The sequence below is a fragment of the Stegodyphus dumicola genome, chromosome 2 (genome assembly GCF_044657685.1).
Source record: "Stegodyphus dumicola isolate Sdum_Otavi_A_Nest chromosome 2, ASM4465768v1".
NCBI lineage: Eukaryota > Metazoa > Arthropoda > Arachnida > Araneae > Eresidae > Stegodyphus > Stegodyphus dumicola.
The window spans coordinates 90,204,765-90,221,173 of record NC_140769.1 but is presented as its reverse complement, the minus strand read 5'-3'; the positions used below and the strand labels follow the sequence as shown (position 1 = coordinate 90,221,173).

Genomic DNA, 16,409 nt, shown 5'->3' with positions numbered 1-16,409 from the left:
CAAAACTCTCTTATATAAACTAATAAAAATATACTGCAAATATTACACAATAATATTAATGAATTACCTGAGCATATTGTTCTGTTTTCCAGTAAAAACAAGATCAGTTACAGTACTATAATGACCTTCCAAAGATGTTACTAGATCACTTGAATTCAAATTCCACACATGTATCTGATAATCATCAGCAGCCCCAAGCAAATGCAATTCCGAACCAATTTTTTTGAAACAAATTTTGCTGAAAAAAATTGGAAAAATAAAATACAAGACATTAAAAACATCAATATATATATATATATATATACACATATATGAATGTAAAATCTAAATATACATCTTACATTTCTAGCTTTGGATGCTAAGTTTACCTCAGGCAAAATTAATACAATCAAAATTGTGACTTTAAAGAGGTTAGATGTTTCTTTTAACTGTCAAGTTATTTTGATGATTTGGATGCATAAATTGTCAGTTTTTTTTTTTAAATTCCAAAAATGAAAGTTTGCCTCGCAATCAAGAAAAAAAAAAAAAAGCTGTGCTGTTTGAACTTTAACCTCTATCCTTTGAAACCTTCAGTAAAGTCCTGCCATCTGTTGAATTGAAGCCGAAATAAACTTCTCACGATATATATTCGGGTATAACAATACGATGCACTCAAAAAAAAATTAGCCCGAGTAATGTTCGGGCTTGACATTTTGGAATACCAGTGCTGTGCCCGAGGTTATTTCGAGCATGACAGTTAAAAGGTTAATTAATCTGTTTAAAAATACTAGTCAAAAGTATGAATACACTATAACATATCATAGAGGTTCTTGGATAATGAGCTAGTTGTATCCATTAAAAGAATACACTACAAAGTCTGAGATCTGGACCTCCAATATCCGGGATGATCTAAAATTCGAACCACAAAGTAACTTTTTTGTTTGTTTGTTTTTGTTTTTGTTTGTTTGCATGCTTTACCTATGTGTATTTGATTTTTCCTCCTGCAATAAAACATATGGAGAGTCCTGATTCTTAATTTCACTTAGGCACTAAATAAAATACCTCGTTATTGAAGAAACAATCATTTAAGCATAATTTGCATGGCTCCATAGCTGCATATCTGCTTGGCATACATCTCAAACCGAAACATTCTAAATCCAATTCAAATCAGTGATGTTAAATCACTAATTTTACACCTACTAGTATTTTATATTCCTGACGCCAAGCTGGCATCATTATTTATTATATTTTGCTTTCACCACCGCATGTTTATCAATACATGACAACTTGAGTAATGACTCATGCATTTTTTTTCCCCTGAATAACAAGAGTACGACAAACTTTTATGCTTGCATTACACTTGTTGATAAATTAAATGCACTAAGAAAAGCTGACGCAAAAAATTTAAACAAAAATTTATTTTCATATGCTAAAAATAGATTTTGTTACTGAAACTCATAGGACAAAAGATCACACTTAGTGCTATTTGAATTATGAATAACTGATATGGGGATTCTGGGTTTAGCACAAAACCCAGAATTGCTCATATGGCCACACCAGGGAGCATAATTTAGGGAAGACAAAATTTTTAGAATTTGGAGAAGCATTAAGCAGCAAAATTAAGGGACGTCATACTTTTTATAGTTTAGGGAAAGCACTGGGGTCCAAAGTTTAGGGGCGGCAAAAATTTAGAACTTAGGGAGGCGCTTTGTACTAGAATTTAGGACCCGTAGAGACTGCATCAGGCAGTATCTAGAGCCGGCTCTACATAAACCTTAAGTATATGACATTGCTCCAGCAATTCTGCGGCAATAGCTAAGCGAAAGGAAGTAATGCCTGCCTTGGTTGTACAATTTATTTTAGAATATAAAACATGAGCATTATAAAAGGCCATATCTATTAGATAAAAAAAACATTTTCTTATAACCCTTTACACATTTTCTCATAACTGGGAAGCACGCTAGCAATTGGTCTTGTTTATCAACGCCTCCCATACCTTTATTATACTCAAGCACAAATGCCGGTTTTATACTATTTTCGCTATCACCACCTTCATTTTTTCTCCTTTTGCATGTGTTTATCAAATCAGCATTTGAATATTTCGTGCTAAATATGTGAATCATCCGCCCCTAGGGAAAATAAGTGAATGACGTCTCCCAGACGTCAAATGTACCCAAGAGTTTAATTTTTGGTTTGACGTCTTAGACACGTCATCCGCTCCTAGGGGAAAAAAAGTGAATGACATGTGTCAGACATCAAATGTACCCAAGGGGTTAATGAGATTCTGTATGATCGTGCCATTTACACTTTTTCAGATAACAACATAAAACAGATACAGAATGTCTTAAATAAGCAGATGAATGCTGCCAGGACTGAATTAATACCAAGTGTACTTGAATACATTACTTGCTCACTTATATAAAAAGTTTAACAGCAAAATGTAATATTACCAAAATATAATTTCTATAATGCGTTCATGCTTAAATTCATTGTGAAGATATTCTTTGAAACTAAATACATAGATAGTCCATAAAAATTGCCTTAATAATTGCCTCAAGGAGCTGAACTTGATCTACATTCAGCAAAAAGTACAAAATGCTACTGTTTGCCAAATCAAGGTTTACCAAACTTTTCTGGGGGGAAGAGAGTAAACTCAGTTGTTTTAATATTTATCCTTCCTGATCCAGTAAAATGTGTATGGCTTATTGGTAAATTAATCAAATTTTAATGTTAAAATATTTTTCCTTTATTGTGAAAGCAACAAAAATACATATTAAAAATATAAAGTAATAAAAAAGTTTTAATGGGAAGTGTGATGCTTTTCTTGTTAATTAGAATTTCCAGGTCTATAGAAAAAGCAGATAACTTTATTCTTAAATCTGGCTCAACATCTAATAAGTTTCTGTACTTATTTTACAGAAAAAAAAAAAAGTGTAAGTAAGTGTGTTTCTTATTTGCAAGGTGTAACAAAAGGCATTTGAGACCCAATTGCCTAGTCCAAAAACTATATCAATGGTATTTTGTTGGAGCTATTATTAAGTGCTGTATCACATAACAATTCCATTATGGATTCAATATCTGAATTTGATAATTCTATCTCTGATTTTGTATTAATGTGAAAAGGCTTCTTTACCATGCCTTGCTGCTATAAAATGAAGTAAAATATTCTTCCTTGATAGCAAATGAAATTTTATCAGGTACAAATCTAGTTGTATTCTGTTTGCACTTTAGTTAGCTTCATAAAAGCATTACAGTTTCTTTCGTCCACATGAAGTATCCAAAAACTGAAATTTTATTTTTTTCTTGCACTTTAAATGCAGGTACATTGTTGCCTTGTAATGAAGAATTTAATTTATTTAAAAAAAAAACTAAAAATGTCTCAAAGGCACTGATACAGCATGCACTGAAATTCTACCTTAGAGATTCTATTTTGTGTTAAATAGTAAACAAACATAAGCCATTTAATAATTTTAGTAGGAACTGATACCGGGAACAGAACAATGGCAGTTTGAACATAAGATAGGTGGCATGATTTCAAAATTGAAAATATGTAAAAATTATTATAAATTCCTTTGTTAAAAAACAATTACAAATTCCTTGTATGTATGTATGTAAATGTATGACTTCCAATGATAGAAGTAATGCAACAACAGCAATGTTGAATTAAAAAGGGTACTGGTACTATCCCAGATGGATGTCACGAACACAACGCTCTAATGTGAACGACCAGAAAGAGGAGTCTCTGTGGAGTAGTTTTTTGAAATCTTATGTAGCAACTTTCCTCTTATTTTGGACGTCAAGTGTGCAAAATTTCATCAAGATTAGAATATAACTATAGATTTCTATAAAATGTGCAGTTTTACTTCTATGGTTGTTTGAGTGTGTGTATTGCAATTTACAGTATACAAACAAACGGGTATTTTTCTTTACATATATTGATGATTTTCATGAATACAGTTAATGTAATGTCATGGGTCCAGCTAGTTATTAATAATAACCGAAAAGAATCTATATTTATTGTTTAAAATTACTCACTTTGTTAATTAGTAACATAATAAATTCAAAAGAAATATTAAATATCTTATACTTTGCTGAACCACAGCACAATGCCGCTTAAGAGATAAAAATATATTATTTCGGGAAATGGCAACACTCTTAAATTACTCAGTTTGTTTATCAAATTTGAAAGACAAATAAATATATTGCATTTTCTCAAAAGGCAGCCCATTTTTTATATCGCTGAGTTTTCTAATTAAATTCGAAACATAAATAATATCTCATGCTTTGCAGAGTGGCAATATAAAACTTTTAAATTCGCTGATTTTTTTAATCAAAAGTTCATTAAATTAACATAAAATCTATGTACATAAAGAATGTGGACCTCATGGGGTAGTTTTTAAAAAATCTTACTTAGACGGTAACTATCCTCTTTTTTTTTTTTTTTTTTTTTTTTTTTCCGTGTGCAAAATTCATTGATTCGTGATGAATTTGTTTATTATATGTGCAACAGTAACTATCAAGGATTCAAAAATTTACAAACATATTTTATTACAATAATTTTCCAATAAATTGCAGATTTAAATTTCTTCAGTTTAATATACTACCTACTCGGAAGTACATAACTGTAACAACATCATGTGAAAAATGAGCAAAGAGGTTATATACTCTGAAAATAAATATTATAGATGGTGTAAAAATAAACATACCTATAGACACCCTTGCCACCTTTTAAATTGTGAGTATAGTATTTTCTAATTATGTCCCATATTTTAACAGTTGAATCAGAACCCCCAGTTGCAAGCAACGTTGTAGTTGAATCAAAGGCCATACAAGAGACAGGACCAGTGTGCAAAGACTAAAAATGTCTAAGTTGTATATTTCTAACACAATAAAAATACAACACATGAATAATCACAGTCTGGTATATACAGGGTGTGGCAGCATTCATAGCGTAATTTGACTTGTGTAGTACAATGACATACTGCACGAATGTGCGCCAGCTCGTACCGCATTCATGTACTAATGAGCTGCCATTTCGAGTGTGCTTTTGCTGTTGAAAGTTATTTCAAGAATAACTACTCTGTTATTGCTATCCAGAGTCTATTTTGGCAACATTTCAACTTGGAACGTCTAAGGGAAAGTTCTAGATGGATGGACCATTGCAACAGACATTTCCAGGTAGAGTAATTTCCCATTTTGGTGACATTTCCTGGCCACCTCACTCACCTGATCTTTCATGTGCAGAAGTTTTCCTTTGGGGCCACCTGAAGCAAGAAGTTTTCTGAACACGTTGTGCACCATTCCTGAGTTGAAGGATCGCATCAGAACTGCCGTCAGCAATGTCCCCAGGGAATACGTTACGCCGAGTTATGGCAAGCTTCCAACACCGCCTAGATGAATGTGTTGCGCAGAGGGGCCATCATTTGACAGGCATCATATTCAAAAAGTAATCCACGCAATGGACAATGACTTACACATTAGTAAATGGCATACCTTTAACTATTAATTGACATAAGAGGTAATAAATAAATTATAGTTACTGCCTTATGGTGTGTTTTTAATATCATACTATGAACGCTGCCGCACTCTGTACTAGAAAGATTTTTTTTCATCAATTTATAAGACAAGGAAAAAAATATTTACATTTTTAAATTTGAAATAATTCAGAAAAAAACAATGACAGAGAAGAAAACCCAACACAATACAGATATTGCCTTTTTAACAGCATGCATTTTTTTAACCGACATTATTTATAAACCTACTCTTAATATAATGGATTCCAAAACTCTGTAAACTTCATGGATAATAACAATTAACATTATGGTAATATCATATATTAGCGGTCAAAATTGTGGAAATATTTGGAAAAAGTTTATTTTTGAGGTTTGATAGTTCATAGCATTATTTTGGACCAATACCCTGAATTCATACATCACTAGAAAGGTAATTTAATCAAGAATATAATGCTTTAAAGTTTATTCAGTTATCTGTATTTTATCAAAAGTAATAGCTAAGTAAGAAAAAGAAAAAAAAAGCACAATTTCTTTATCAGAACGTGAAATAGTTTTAATTCATCTGAATGCAGCCAAAGAGAATACATGTTTAGAGAGCCAATGAGGCATCAGTGATCAACAATGTGGTTATTACAGGGTTTCCAGCATAAAACCTTTATCTCTACATCATCTCAAAGATTAGAAATTACTGCAAATATGAAAGTTTTACAAATAGATAAATTTTGAATCCCAATGAAATGCCAAAAAATTTGAAATAAATGCTGCCGTCTGCAGGAATTATTACTAATCATTAAAAACTGGACATTAAAATTTATTTAGAATTCTAAATTAGCAGCCAGAATAATTATGAAGGGGGGGAAATTTAGGCGAACTTAAGACATTTAATTTTTTTTTTAATTAGGAAGTAATTTAAAGCAAGAAAAACTTTGTTGATCAGTTATCAAGTAGTACACATGTGAAAGAATAAATTTCACAACATGTGGCACTGAATGTTGCACACATTTGGATAAGGGTGAGGTTATCAAGAGGCATCTTGTTTCGGCAATGAGACAATCAGGTCATACGTCATATATTGCAGCTTAGAGAAAAACATCTTGCATGTATGTAAGCATGTTCCTTAATTTATTAAGAAATGGCACAAACCATTGAATGATCACATAGAAAGTTAACCAAGGCTACAGTTCTCAAGAGATTAAAAGGAAAACTGGTGGAAGTTTGAGCAAAGATGGCATATTTTGGAGTCAGTCACTACAAAACCAGACCATTAAAAGCAAAAAAACCTGATGTAGATGATTTCCTTGTACTGCCTATTAAATTATACACATATTTTGCTGAATTTCATTTAAGCTTATTTCCTCAGAGATATATTTCTCATTCAATTAATTCAGTTCTCCCTTTGCGGCAAGGCAAAAATACATAAAAACTCAAAACATCTTCATAAAAAATTGTAAAATATGGAAAAACATAAAATACCAAATATGGTTAAAACAGTTAAAAAAATTTTTTACAATTAAAATTACATTTTCTATGTAAAAACAAGCAATTCGGCCAGCCGGCAAGAAGGCAGATTTTTCAGTGCACAAAACTGAAAGTTTGACTAATTCACTATTCGACTAAGAGTTTCAAATGTAAACAGATATTTGCTTTGTTAGGCTTAATAGCACTTAAACAATTTTTAAACTGTTGATAATTCTACAGTTGCATATTAACTAAAGCCATAAAAACCTTAACTGGAACATAATTCAACAACATAATTCAATCACTTTTAAAGCAAAAAAATAAACTATTTACCAACATGTAAGAATTAAAAAAAAAAAAACTGAGCCCACCCAGCCAGGTAACAGACTGTAAGTATATAATATATATATATATATATATATACATACATACAGTCAAAAGTCGTTAATTCGAACACCCATAATCCGGAATGATCTATCATCCAGACCTCAAAGCTAAAAACTTTCTGCGCATGCGCGGCTTTGACACATGCGCATAGACGTTTACGCATGCACGTAAGACCTTTACAACTGCTCATATGCGTGTGCGCAAGTGCAAAATACTTTTTTGTGTGCACGTTTAATGTATAACGGACGGTATAAGCTAAAATTATCTATTTCAGTTAATGTTGATGATTGTGTTGTTCCTTAATCTTCGAACTGGATCCGGCTTATTACTTTTTTCAGACTGTAAGAGCAATTTTATAAAAGTAAACTTTAACTTTTGATTATGTCAAATAGAATTTCAGATGCTGGAGCTCCCAAAGGATCTACAAAACGAAAGTATGTTTTGATGTCCATCAAACAAAAAGTGGAATTGTTGCAAAAAATGGATAAAGACATGAAGAAGGTGACAGAGAGGTTAGTGAAAACGAAAAAATTTCGATTGACAAGTTAGTCGATATTCTCGGCACAGCAATTACGGGACTTGAACAGCGGAACTTTGTAACTGAACAAGAAATTATGTCTGTTTATAGAATTAAAGAGAAAGTATTATCACATAAAACAAAGCAACTTAAACAACTTACATTGAAAGAAATGTTTAATAAAGTAAACAAATAAATATTAAGCTTTTTTTTTTTTTTTTTTTTTTTTTTTTGTAAATTTTGATACCCTTTAGATCATAATTGTTCTTTATTTCATAAATTACGGTTTCATATTTTTAATTTTAGAATTTCTGTATGCCATGTTACGAGATTTAAACTTATGATCTATAATCCAGAAAAATCGATAATCCGGAATCGCCGAAGTCCCGACGGGTCCAGATTAACGACTTTTGACTGTATATACTTTTGGTGCTGCTGATTGCAATCAAAGAGAAATGCACAACTAGATGTTATAGTGATTCCATATACTAAACTGCAATGTTTTCAAGTTATTCACTTTTGAACTATATGTGCATACAGATGTTACGAAAAAATCTTTACTGAATCCATTTCAAATCCATTTTGAGAAAAAAGAATCGTTTATTCTATGCATACATGCAGATATCACACAAAAAACATCGTTCAAATTGATTCAGAAGCGGTCTAAATAGATATTTTCTTTGAAATATGATATCCAAAATTTTTCGCAATTACAATACTTCCTTTACTTAGTACAAGGAAGTAAAAAAGATGCACATTTCCAGGTTCTTATAAAAAGAATTAGCAGTCTGTGCCTAGGTGATAACAGAAAATCATCTGACTGTATATGAGAAGAAAAATGCTCAATACAATGTGAAGTTGAGTACTAAAACTCTCTGGCACAGATCACAGAAAGTTGAATAAAATGCTACAATTGAAAGAAAAAAGTCTCTTTTATCTCCAAAACAAAGCATTAAAAGATAAACTAGGTTACAAGCTATGTTACCTGAAGAGTAGAATAACAGAATGCTGTTATTTAGAAGATAAAATCAAAATCTTAGTCTCTGGTGGTGACAGCATAAAGTAAATAAAGAGAAAAATCAGAGAATATTTATATTCTGGTTGCATTATACCTATCATGAAACACCCAGTTAGTGTTATGATCTGAGGTTGTAGGGGTGGTATGGGGAGAATTTGCATGATTAATGGGAACATAGATACCCCAAAAATGTGAATAAAAAACTTGAGTCCAAAGTGAAGCCTTCTATATGTGATCATTTCCAAGATAACAAAGTATTTATATAGTTCTTTTTTTTTTTTTTTTTTTTTTTTTTAATTGGCACTATTCAGAACCATCTGTAGCTTGATCTATCAGTCGGAATGCTATGAAATTTCGTATGGGAATAATGATGACATGCGGATGGGGACTGCATTAAAAACATTAGTTCCAAAAGTCAGCAATTTGTGGGGGGGGGGGCACAGTTGTAGACTACACAGCTGAAAATCAGCAATGAAACACAGGTAAAATTTGAAAATTCAAATACATGGTCATGCAAACAACAGCACTACTAATAATTCAGCCTATGAAGCTAAGGAGAAAAAAACTGAAGAACATTCTGAATGTTAGCTGGGTTTAACACTTATCTCACTTTACCTCAGTGAATGTTACTTGTGAAGTTGTTTTGCATTCACCAATCAAATGCAGTCACTGCTCTTTGTGAGTTTGAAAGTCATAACAACGTACACAAAAGCTCTCTATCAATTAATGCCTTGAAAGAATACAGAACTTTGCAGAAACATGATACTTACCTGTTTGATCTGGTAGAGGGCAGAAACTGGTGTTAGAACAGATAGTTAGTTACTGATGCTGTAACTGCAACTGTTGGCCACACTCATGAGCCCGCTGCTGGTAGTAGCAGCACTTAGGGAGTAGTATGACAATTGAATTTAAATCTTTCAATGGAATGGAATGTCTTACGGAAAGTTCTACATTTCTACCCATATAAGATTAACTGCATTCAGGGACTAAAACATAACTACTATGAAAAACCAATGGCACTTGCTGTGACATTTCTTGGAAGGATGGCAGTCGATGATGTTTAGCTGTGCAGAATTATGTGAAGAGGGGCTCTTTTTTCACAAGTTTTCAGAAATTGTGATATAAAATTAAGCTCTAAATACAAGGCAGAATTCAAATTTAGAAAGTAAAAGCACAGTAAAAATGAGCAAATTATAGAATAATTGGTGGAGTATTGGTTTTAGTTTGTGCGAGACACTTTCCTGATCATTTCTAATCATGAAATCATTGACCAGTCAGCCATTTGTGCTCTGGCCTTTTCAGGATGATGTTGGCTGTGCTGAGCATTCTTGGTGTAATGTTACATTCCGCCTTTGAGAATGTTGTGTACAAGATGCAATGTTTGTGTACAAAAAGGGTAGATAAAGGAAGAGCTCTATTCCCTTGCCAAGGAAGTGTTTTTATTGAATAATGTGCTATGGTGCACTAAAATACCATTTTTGTAACATTTTCAGGCAGTTCATTTGCCGCATTACAGCTGTGCTGCACAGAAATTTCTTCTTTGCTATTCAATTGTCCAATAATTCATTTGTCTGTTTATAACAGTGCCACATCTTCCCCTATCAGTGAAGAAACTAATCTTTTTTTCATGGAATCTTTTTCCCTTGTTGTCATTATCTTTCCTACCTAATTTGGAGGCATTTCAGATGATAGATTAAACTACAGATGGCACTAAGTAGCATCAGTTTTAAAAAATAAAAAAAAAACTATTTCAGTGGGATTTAGTTTCATGTCACATTGCTTGTATGTGTAGGGTAATTTCAAGTTAACAATACCTAACGGGTGGAATCATCATCAATAGCACATAAACCACAATAGAATAAATGTGCTTTCTAAAATTCACTATATTTATTTACCTAGCAATACTCTGGCGCTTAGTTCACTTAACCATGTTACATCTCATTCATTTTATAACTCAGACTGCAAAAAAATTATATCATCTGAAGAATTATCTAATCATTGCCCCATGTTCTATTCAAATACAGGCTGTCTCTAAATGAATATCGAGGCTTTAGTGAATTGTAGTATTTAATACATAAAACTTAAAATTATAATTAATAGATTATAATACATGAAATGAAAGAGCAACTCAAACAGTTATACCTACAAGCTTACAAGTGTTCAATGTGAGCACCTTTAAACACACGACACACATCAAATCAACAGCCCAGTTCTTCCTAAATGTTGATTAGTGTTTGTGGTATAATTGTTGTAACAGCCTCAATCCTGTTTCTTAGGTCGGGTAGGTCAACTGGTAGTGAAGACACATACACAAGATCCCTTATGAACTAACTCACATGATCCTTTATGAACTCAGCACTTTCTTCACTAACCCTTGGTCGGTCCGTACTCTTCCATTTGCAAAGGCAGCCAAACTGATGCTATCATCTACAGATGTTGTTATCTTTTGGGGGATCACATCTGAACTTAATCCAGAACACACATTATGCAATAACTACAGAGTCAGTCTTTGAAAACAGCAGAACATGAAAAGCTTTCTGTTCGCTAGTCATCATTTTTGTGACTAGTGCTTTCTGGTGCATTTGCATAACAACAAAAGAACTGTTTGAGTTGCTCTTTCATTTCATGTATTAATTATGATTTTAAGTTTTACATAATAAATACTACAAAGCAATAAAACCCAAAATTTAGAAACACCACCCTAATAAATCTAAAATGATGTAATAGACAAAAAAAGAAACTGAAAGCTTTCAGATTTTATATTATGCCCAAAGGGGTGTTTTCTTAACATTTTGTGTGTTACCTTTATTTATTAAATATCAGGTTCTTTGCACTTAAACCATAAAATTCAATTCAACAGCAATATCACATGAGCATATCTTTAGAATTTCCAATACACAGTCTCGCGCGCTGGAGATAAAAATGTCCCCCCCCATACAGTATTGCCATTGCTCACTTTGAAATCGTTCAGTTTCTTAATAAAAAATTTGTTAATGTGTTACAAAATATGAAATCGATAATAAAACAAATTCCAAATTCAGGCTTCCAGATGCCCATATTCAGTGGAAGATTACGTTATTAAAAATTTGATGGCTCTAGGTACTGTTGTTTTATCACAATGTGAGAAACATACATACATTTATGCAGATTCTTCATTATGTTATTTCTTTAAATATAACACAAGGCGTTAATTTATGGTGGCAACAATTTGAAAAGTGAAACGATATTTATTGTGAACCAACGCAAAATGCCAAAACGACATTAATAGCCTTTTTGGGCTAAAAATTTAGAACTTTTAGTGTGAAAAATCTAGCGCAAATGAAGCTAAGATTGATCATATTAAAATTTTTAAAATTTATTGTTATACTATCAGGAGAGAGTAATATGCTTGTGAAAAAGATTATTGCAACCAGTATAAATATTTAACGGCATTTAAAGTTTTAAATGCTAAACACCAAAATGAAATTAATAGCCCTTCTGGGCTAAAAAAAAAAAAAACTTGGTTTGCTTCCTAGAAAAATGTTATAAGATTGTTTGGCTTGGTTTATTTAATTACGGCAAAGCACTCGAAGGCTATCTGCTTAAGGGAAGGGATGCATTCATGGAGGAATTCCTAACATAAATTGGCTCATATACACATTACACACGTGAAAACCATGAAAACACCATGCAGCCAGCCCGTTCCCCAGCATTTGAACACCAGACCAACTGCTAGTGTTCACCAACTTTACTGCTTAGCCACTGGTAAGCCCATTGTAAGACTGTGATGCTAAAGGTTACCCAACTATGTATTAACTACCAATTCAGAAGACAAACAACAAAAATCAGCGTTATATCTACAAAATTATATATCAAATAACGCTGATTTTTGTTGTTTGTCTTCTGAATTGGTATTTGTTCGGCGTGTTATTGCATCTTAATTATGTATTAACTGCTATCATAAAAAAATTTGCAGATTTCATTTTCTTTAAGTACAATTTTTCTTCTTTACAATTATTGTTCAAATAAAAATATCTTTCACACATGTTACTGCAGTATTCCTGATTAAATTATTTTTCCAATGCTATACAATTTTATGGTATTACTAAAAAAAAACATGACATTATAAGCCATCAAACCTTAAAAACTCCAAAACGTGTCCTCAGTTTTAGCCACTAGTGTTTGCAAAATGAAACTCAAATCTAAGAAATATTTTTAGCTGTTGATTGCAATATCAGGGATCTACCAGTCACAACATCAATGACAAATATAAATTCAACATAGCAGGAGTTTGCTCTTGATAACCTACACTGATATATTAAAGGGAAAAATGCATTAAATTAAGATAATGTTGCAATGCATTAGAAAATATGTAAAAAATTAATTAAAGTAAGTGAAATTAGAGGACAAATATACATTTTAAAAGAATTTTTAGCAGAACCAATTTTTAAAACTAATTTCCTTTCCAATTTTTAAAACAAATAAATCTAAAGACCAAAGATACCTTAATTTACCTTCCATGTCTTTTGAATATGCTTCGCTGATAAAAGCCAGTGCCTCATGATCCCATTCTGAGCAGCTGTTATAAATGTTTCATCATCTTCAGCAAGCAAGAATGCTGAAATTTCTTCTCCCTCAAACTTTAGAACATAAATAAAAATTTCTTCTTAAATTTATAAAACAGATAATGCTAGCTACATTTATTATATTATAAAACTATTAATTATAAAAGACAGGAAGGAATAAAGTTTTATGAATAATATTGTTATTTATGTTTAATTATTAAAACTAATCATACACAAAGACACCAAAACACAGCCTCTGCTCTGGAAGTTTCGAGACCTCCCTTTCAAGGTTTCAGAACTGAACTAATCCGAGAGAGCACCACCACTCCCGATCGCTGCAGGGGGAAAACTTCAATCAAAATTTAATTCATCATGTTAAGTCATTAAGACTATTTAACTGTAAGATTACGTCATTTTTTCTCTTCTTGGCACCTTGCATGGCGCAGATGTTCATTACAGCAACCCTGTAAACGCTTACTCAGTTTTTTTTTTATTGCTGTTGTTATTAGTAGTAAGTCATCGCTTGAAAGATGGCATGCATTTGATTAAAGTTGTTGAATAAAATATTTAGTACAGTCCACTTCTAGTTAATTTGAAATTGTTGTATAACAACGCACGCATCGCATGAACACTTTATGGTCCGTCGAGCCGGAGGTAAAAGATATCATTGCTAAAATTAACTTTTTAGAACATTTGTAATACTTTCGTTTGGTTGTATTATGGATAACTTCATACAGAGTGTTTGGAATGCTTTCGTTTTTGTGTGGATTACGCAATTAAGATTGAATACTGCGTCATCGTTCATTTCCGGTGTTGCTGTCGAGAAATCTGCAATCACGGTAAGTGATAAATTATTTATTTGTTCATGATGAGTGAATTGAAAGCGATTAAAGCTAACAAAAAAAGTTTAAAATGCAGTATCAGAAAGTTTGAAAATAAGGTAAATTCTACAGTGGATGAAGCAGATATTTCCTTATTGGAGTTATACGAATCAAAAATATTAGAATTTAAAAAGGAATTAAGTAACATTTTCGATTCTTTATTTGCACATTGTGAAGAAAAGGACACTGATGAATTCATTAAGGAAAAGGAAAATGTAGTAGATAATCTCGATGAAATTCATTTGAAAATTAAAAGAAAAATTTCCGAGATCCGTTCTCAAAGGAATAGCTGCTCAAATGAAAACGGTTCGAGTAAAGACATAATTGTTTCGGATATAAAATTGCCTAAATTGTCTCTTCCAGTATTTAGTGGGAAAATCGAAGAATGGATTGAATTTGAGGATTTATTTTCCGCAGCTGTGCATAAAAATAGCAAATTAACTAATGCGCAAAAATTGCAATATTTAAAGAGTTCCTGTAAGGCAGACGCTTTAAATATTATTCAGTCCATTCCAATTTCAGATTCGAATTATGACATAGCATGAATTCTGTTGGTTGAGCGCTATTGCAACAAAAAAGATTTGATCAATTCTATCATAAAGAAATTAATTTCTATACCTCAAACGAGTGATTCTACTTCGTCGCTTTTAAAATTTATCGATAAGGTGCATGAATGTTTACGATCCTTGGAAGCATTGGAGCAAAAGGTGGAAGAATTTTCAGACACGTTAATTGTTTATTTATTAGTTGAAAAGTTGGATAGAAATACTCAGTATTGGTGGGAAAGGTCACTTAAAAAAGACGAGATGGGAACGGTTAAACAACTGACATGGTTTTTGAAGGAACACGCTCGCACCCTATCACATTACAAACCTCCGCATGGAGAATCGAAACGTTCATTTAATACCAAAGCTCTTACATCACTTTCGGAAAATTCAAAAAGTTGTCCTTATTGTAAAGCTGATCATTTATTGTTGAAATGTGCGCAATTCTTAAATCTAACAGTCAACAAACGATTGGAATTTGTAAAGACAAAAAAACTATGTTTCAATTGTTTATCTTCGGTCCACACAATCAAGGACTGTAAAAGTTCTAATACATGCAGAAAATGTCAGAAATTTCACAATTCGCTCTTACATTTTGATCGAAATGAAGAAAATTTCGATAAAGCAAATGGCACATCGAATCAAATCACAAACAAGACTAATAAATTAAGGAGTAATCTTTCTCCAAATGCTGATACATTTACTCCAATGGCAAGCAGCCAAAAGGTTAGTGACACTAATGAAACCAACCAAGCAAAGTCCATTAACGGTACTACGCTGATTATTTCCAGTTCTTTTAATAAACAAGTTCTACTTTCAACTGCAATTATTTTCGTTAAGGGTAATGATGGAAAATTTATATCGCTGAGAGCCTTGCTGGATTCCGGTTCTCAAAATAATTTCATTACTAAAGAAGGTGCTGAGTTTTTGAATTTGAAGAAAAGAAAAATAAACGCTTCTATTTCAGGTATCAATGGTACAGTTATGGGTGTTAAGGAAAAAGCTATAGCAACCATTGCTAACGCTACTAGAGATTTTATTCGTACCTTACAATTTTTTGTTGTTCCAAAAATAACTCGCATAACACCTGCTAGATATATAAACATTCCTGATGTTAAGCAGTTGCAACTCATTGGTTTAGCTGATCCAGAGTTTTATAAACCTGGTCAAATACATGTTTTATTATTTAACGAAATATTTTTTGATTTACTGGGGACAAATAGAATAAATATGCAAGACCTGATTCTCCATCAGTCAGTTTTTGGATACATTGTTAGCGGGTCAGTACGCATGCCGCAGCAAGGCAGTGTTGATAATTTTTGCGGGTTTGTGGAAAATGGGGATAATTTATCTGACAACATGAGAAGGTTTTGGGAGATTGAAGGTATTAATGAAGCAAAAAAAGTGAAAAGTCAGGAAGAGGAATTTTGTGAACAGCACTTTCTTCGTACACACGCGAGGCAAGATGATGGCAGATATGTAGTGGAAATGCCAATTAAGGAGGAAGGACTTAGCCTTTTAGGGGAATCGAGAGAAAACGCTAGCAAAAGACTGAATTATCTACTTA

General features: G+C 32.3%; 1 protein-coding gene across 3 annotated transcripts in view; it reads right to left on the bottom strand.

The window, feature by feature from the left end:
• The window catches only part of LOC118201713 (transducin beta-like protein 3), a 175,512-nt gene that overhangs the window by 110,699 nt on the left and 48,404 nt on the right, over positions 1–16,409 (bottom strand). The window contains exons 4-6 of one of the 3 annotated variants that reach the window (XM_085810869.1): positions 13,366–13,491; positions 4,686–4,834; positions 68–238 (exon numbers count right to left, since the gene is read on the bottom strand). In XM_085810869.1, the coding sequence (XP_085666995.1) occupies positions 68–238; positions 4,686–4,834; positions 13,366–13,491 (446 nt within the window). Of the gene's footprint in view, positions 1–67; positions 239–4,685; positions 4,835–13,355; positions 13,492–16,409 lie in introns of those variants that run through there. The other 2 variants (XM_085810871.1, XM_085810870.1) reach the window with 2 other exon arrangements.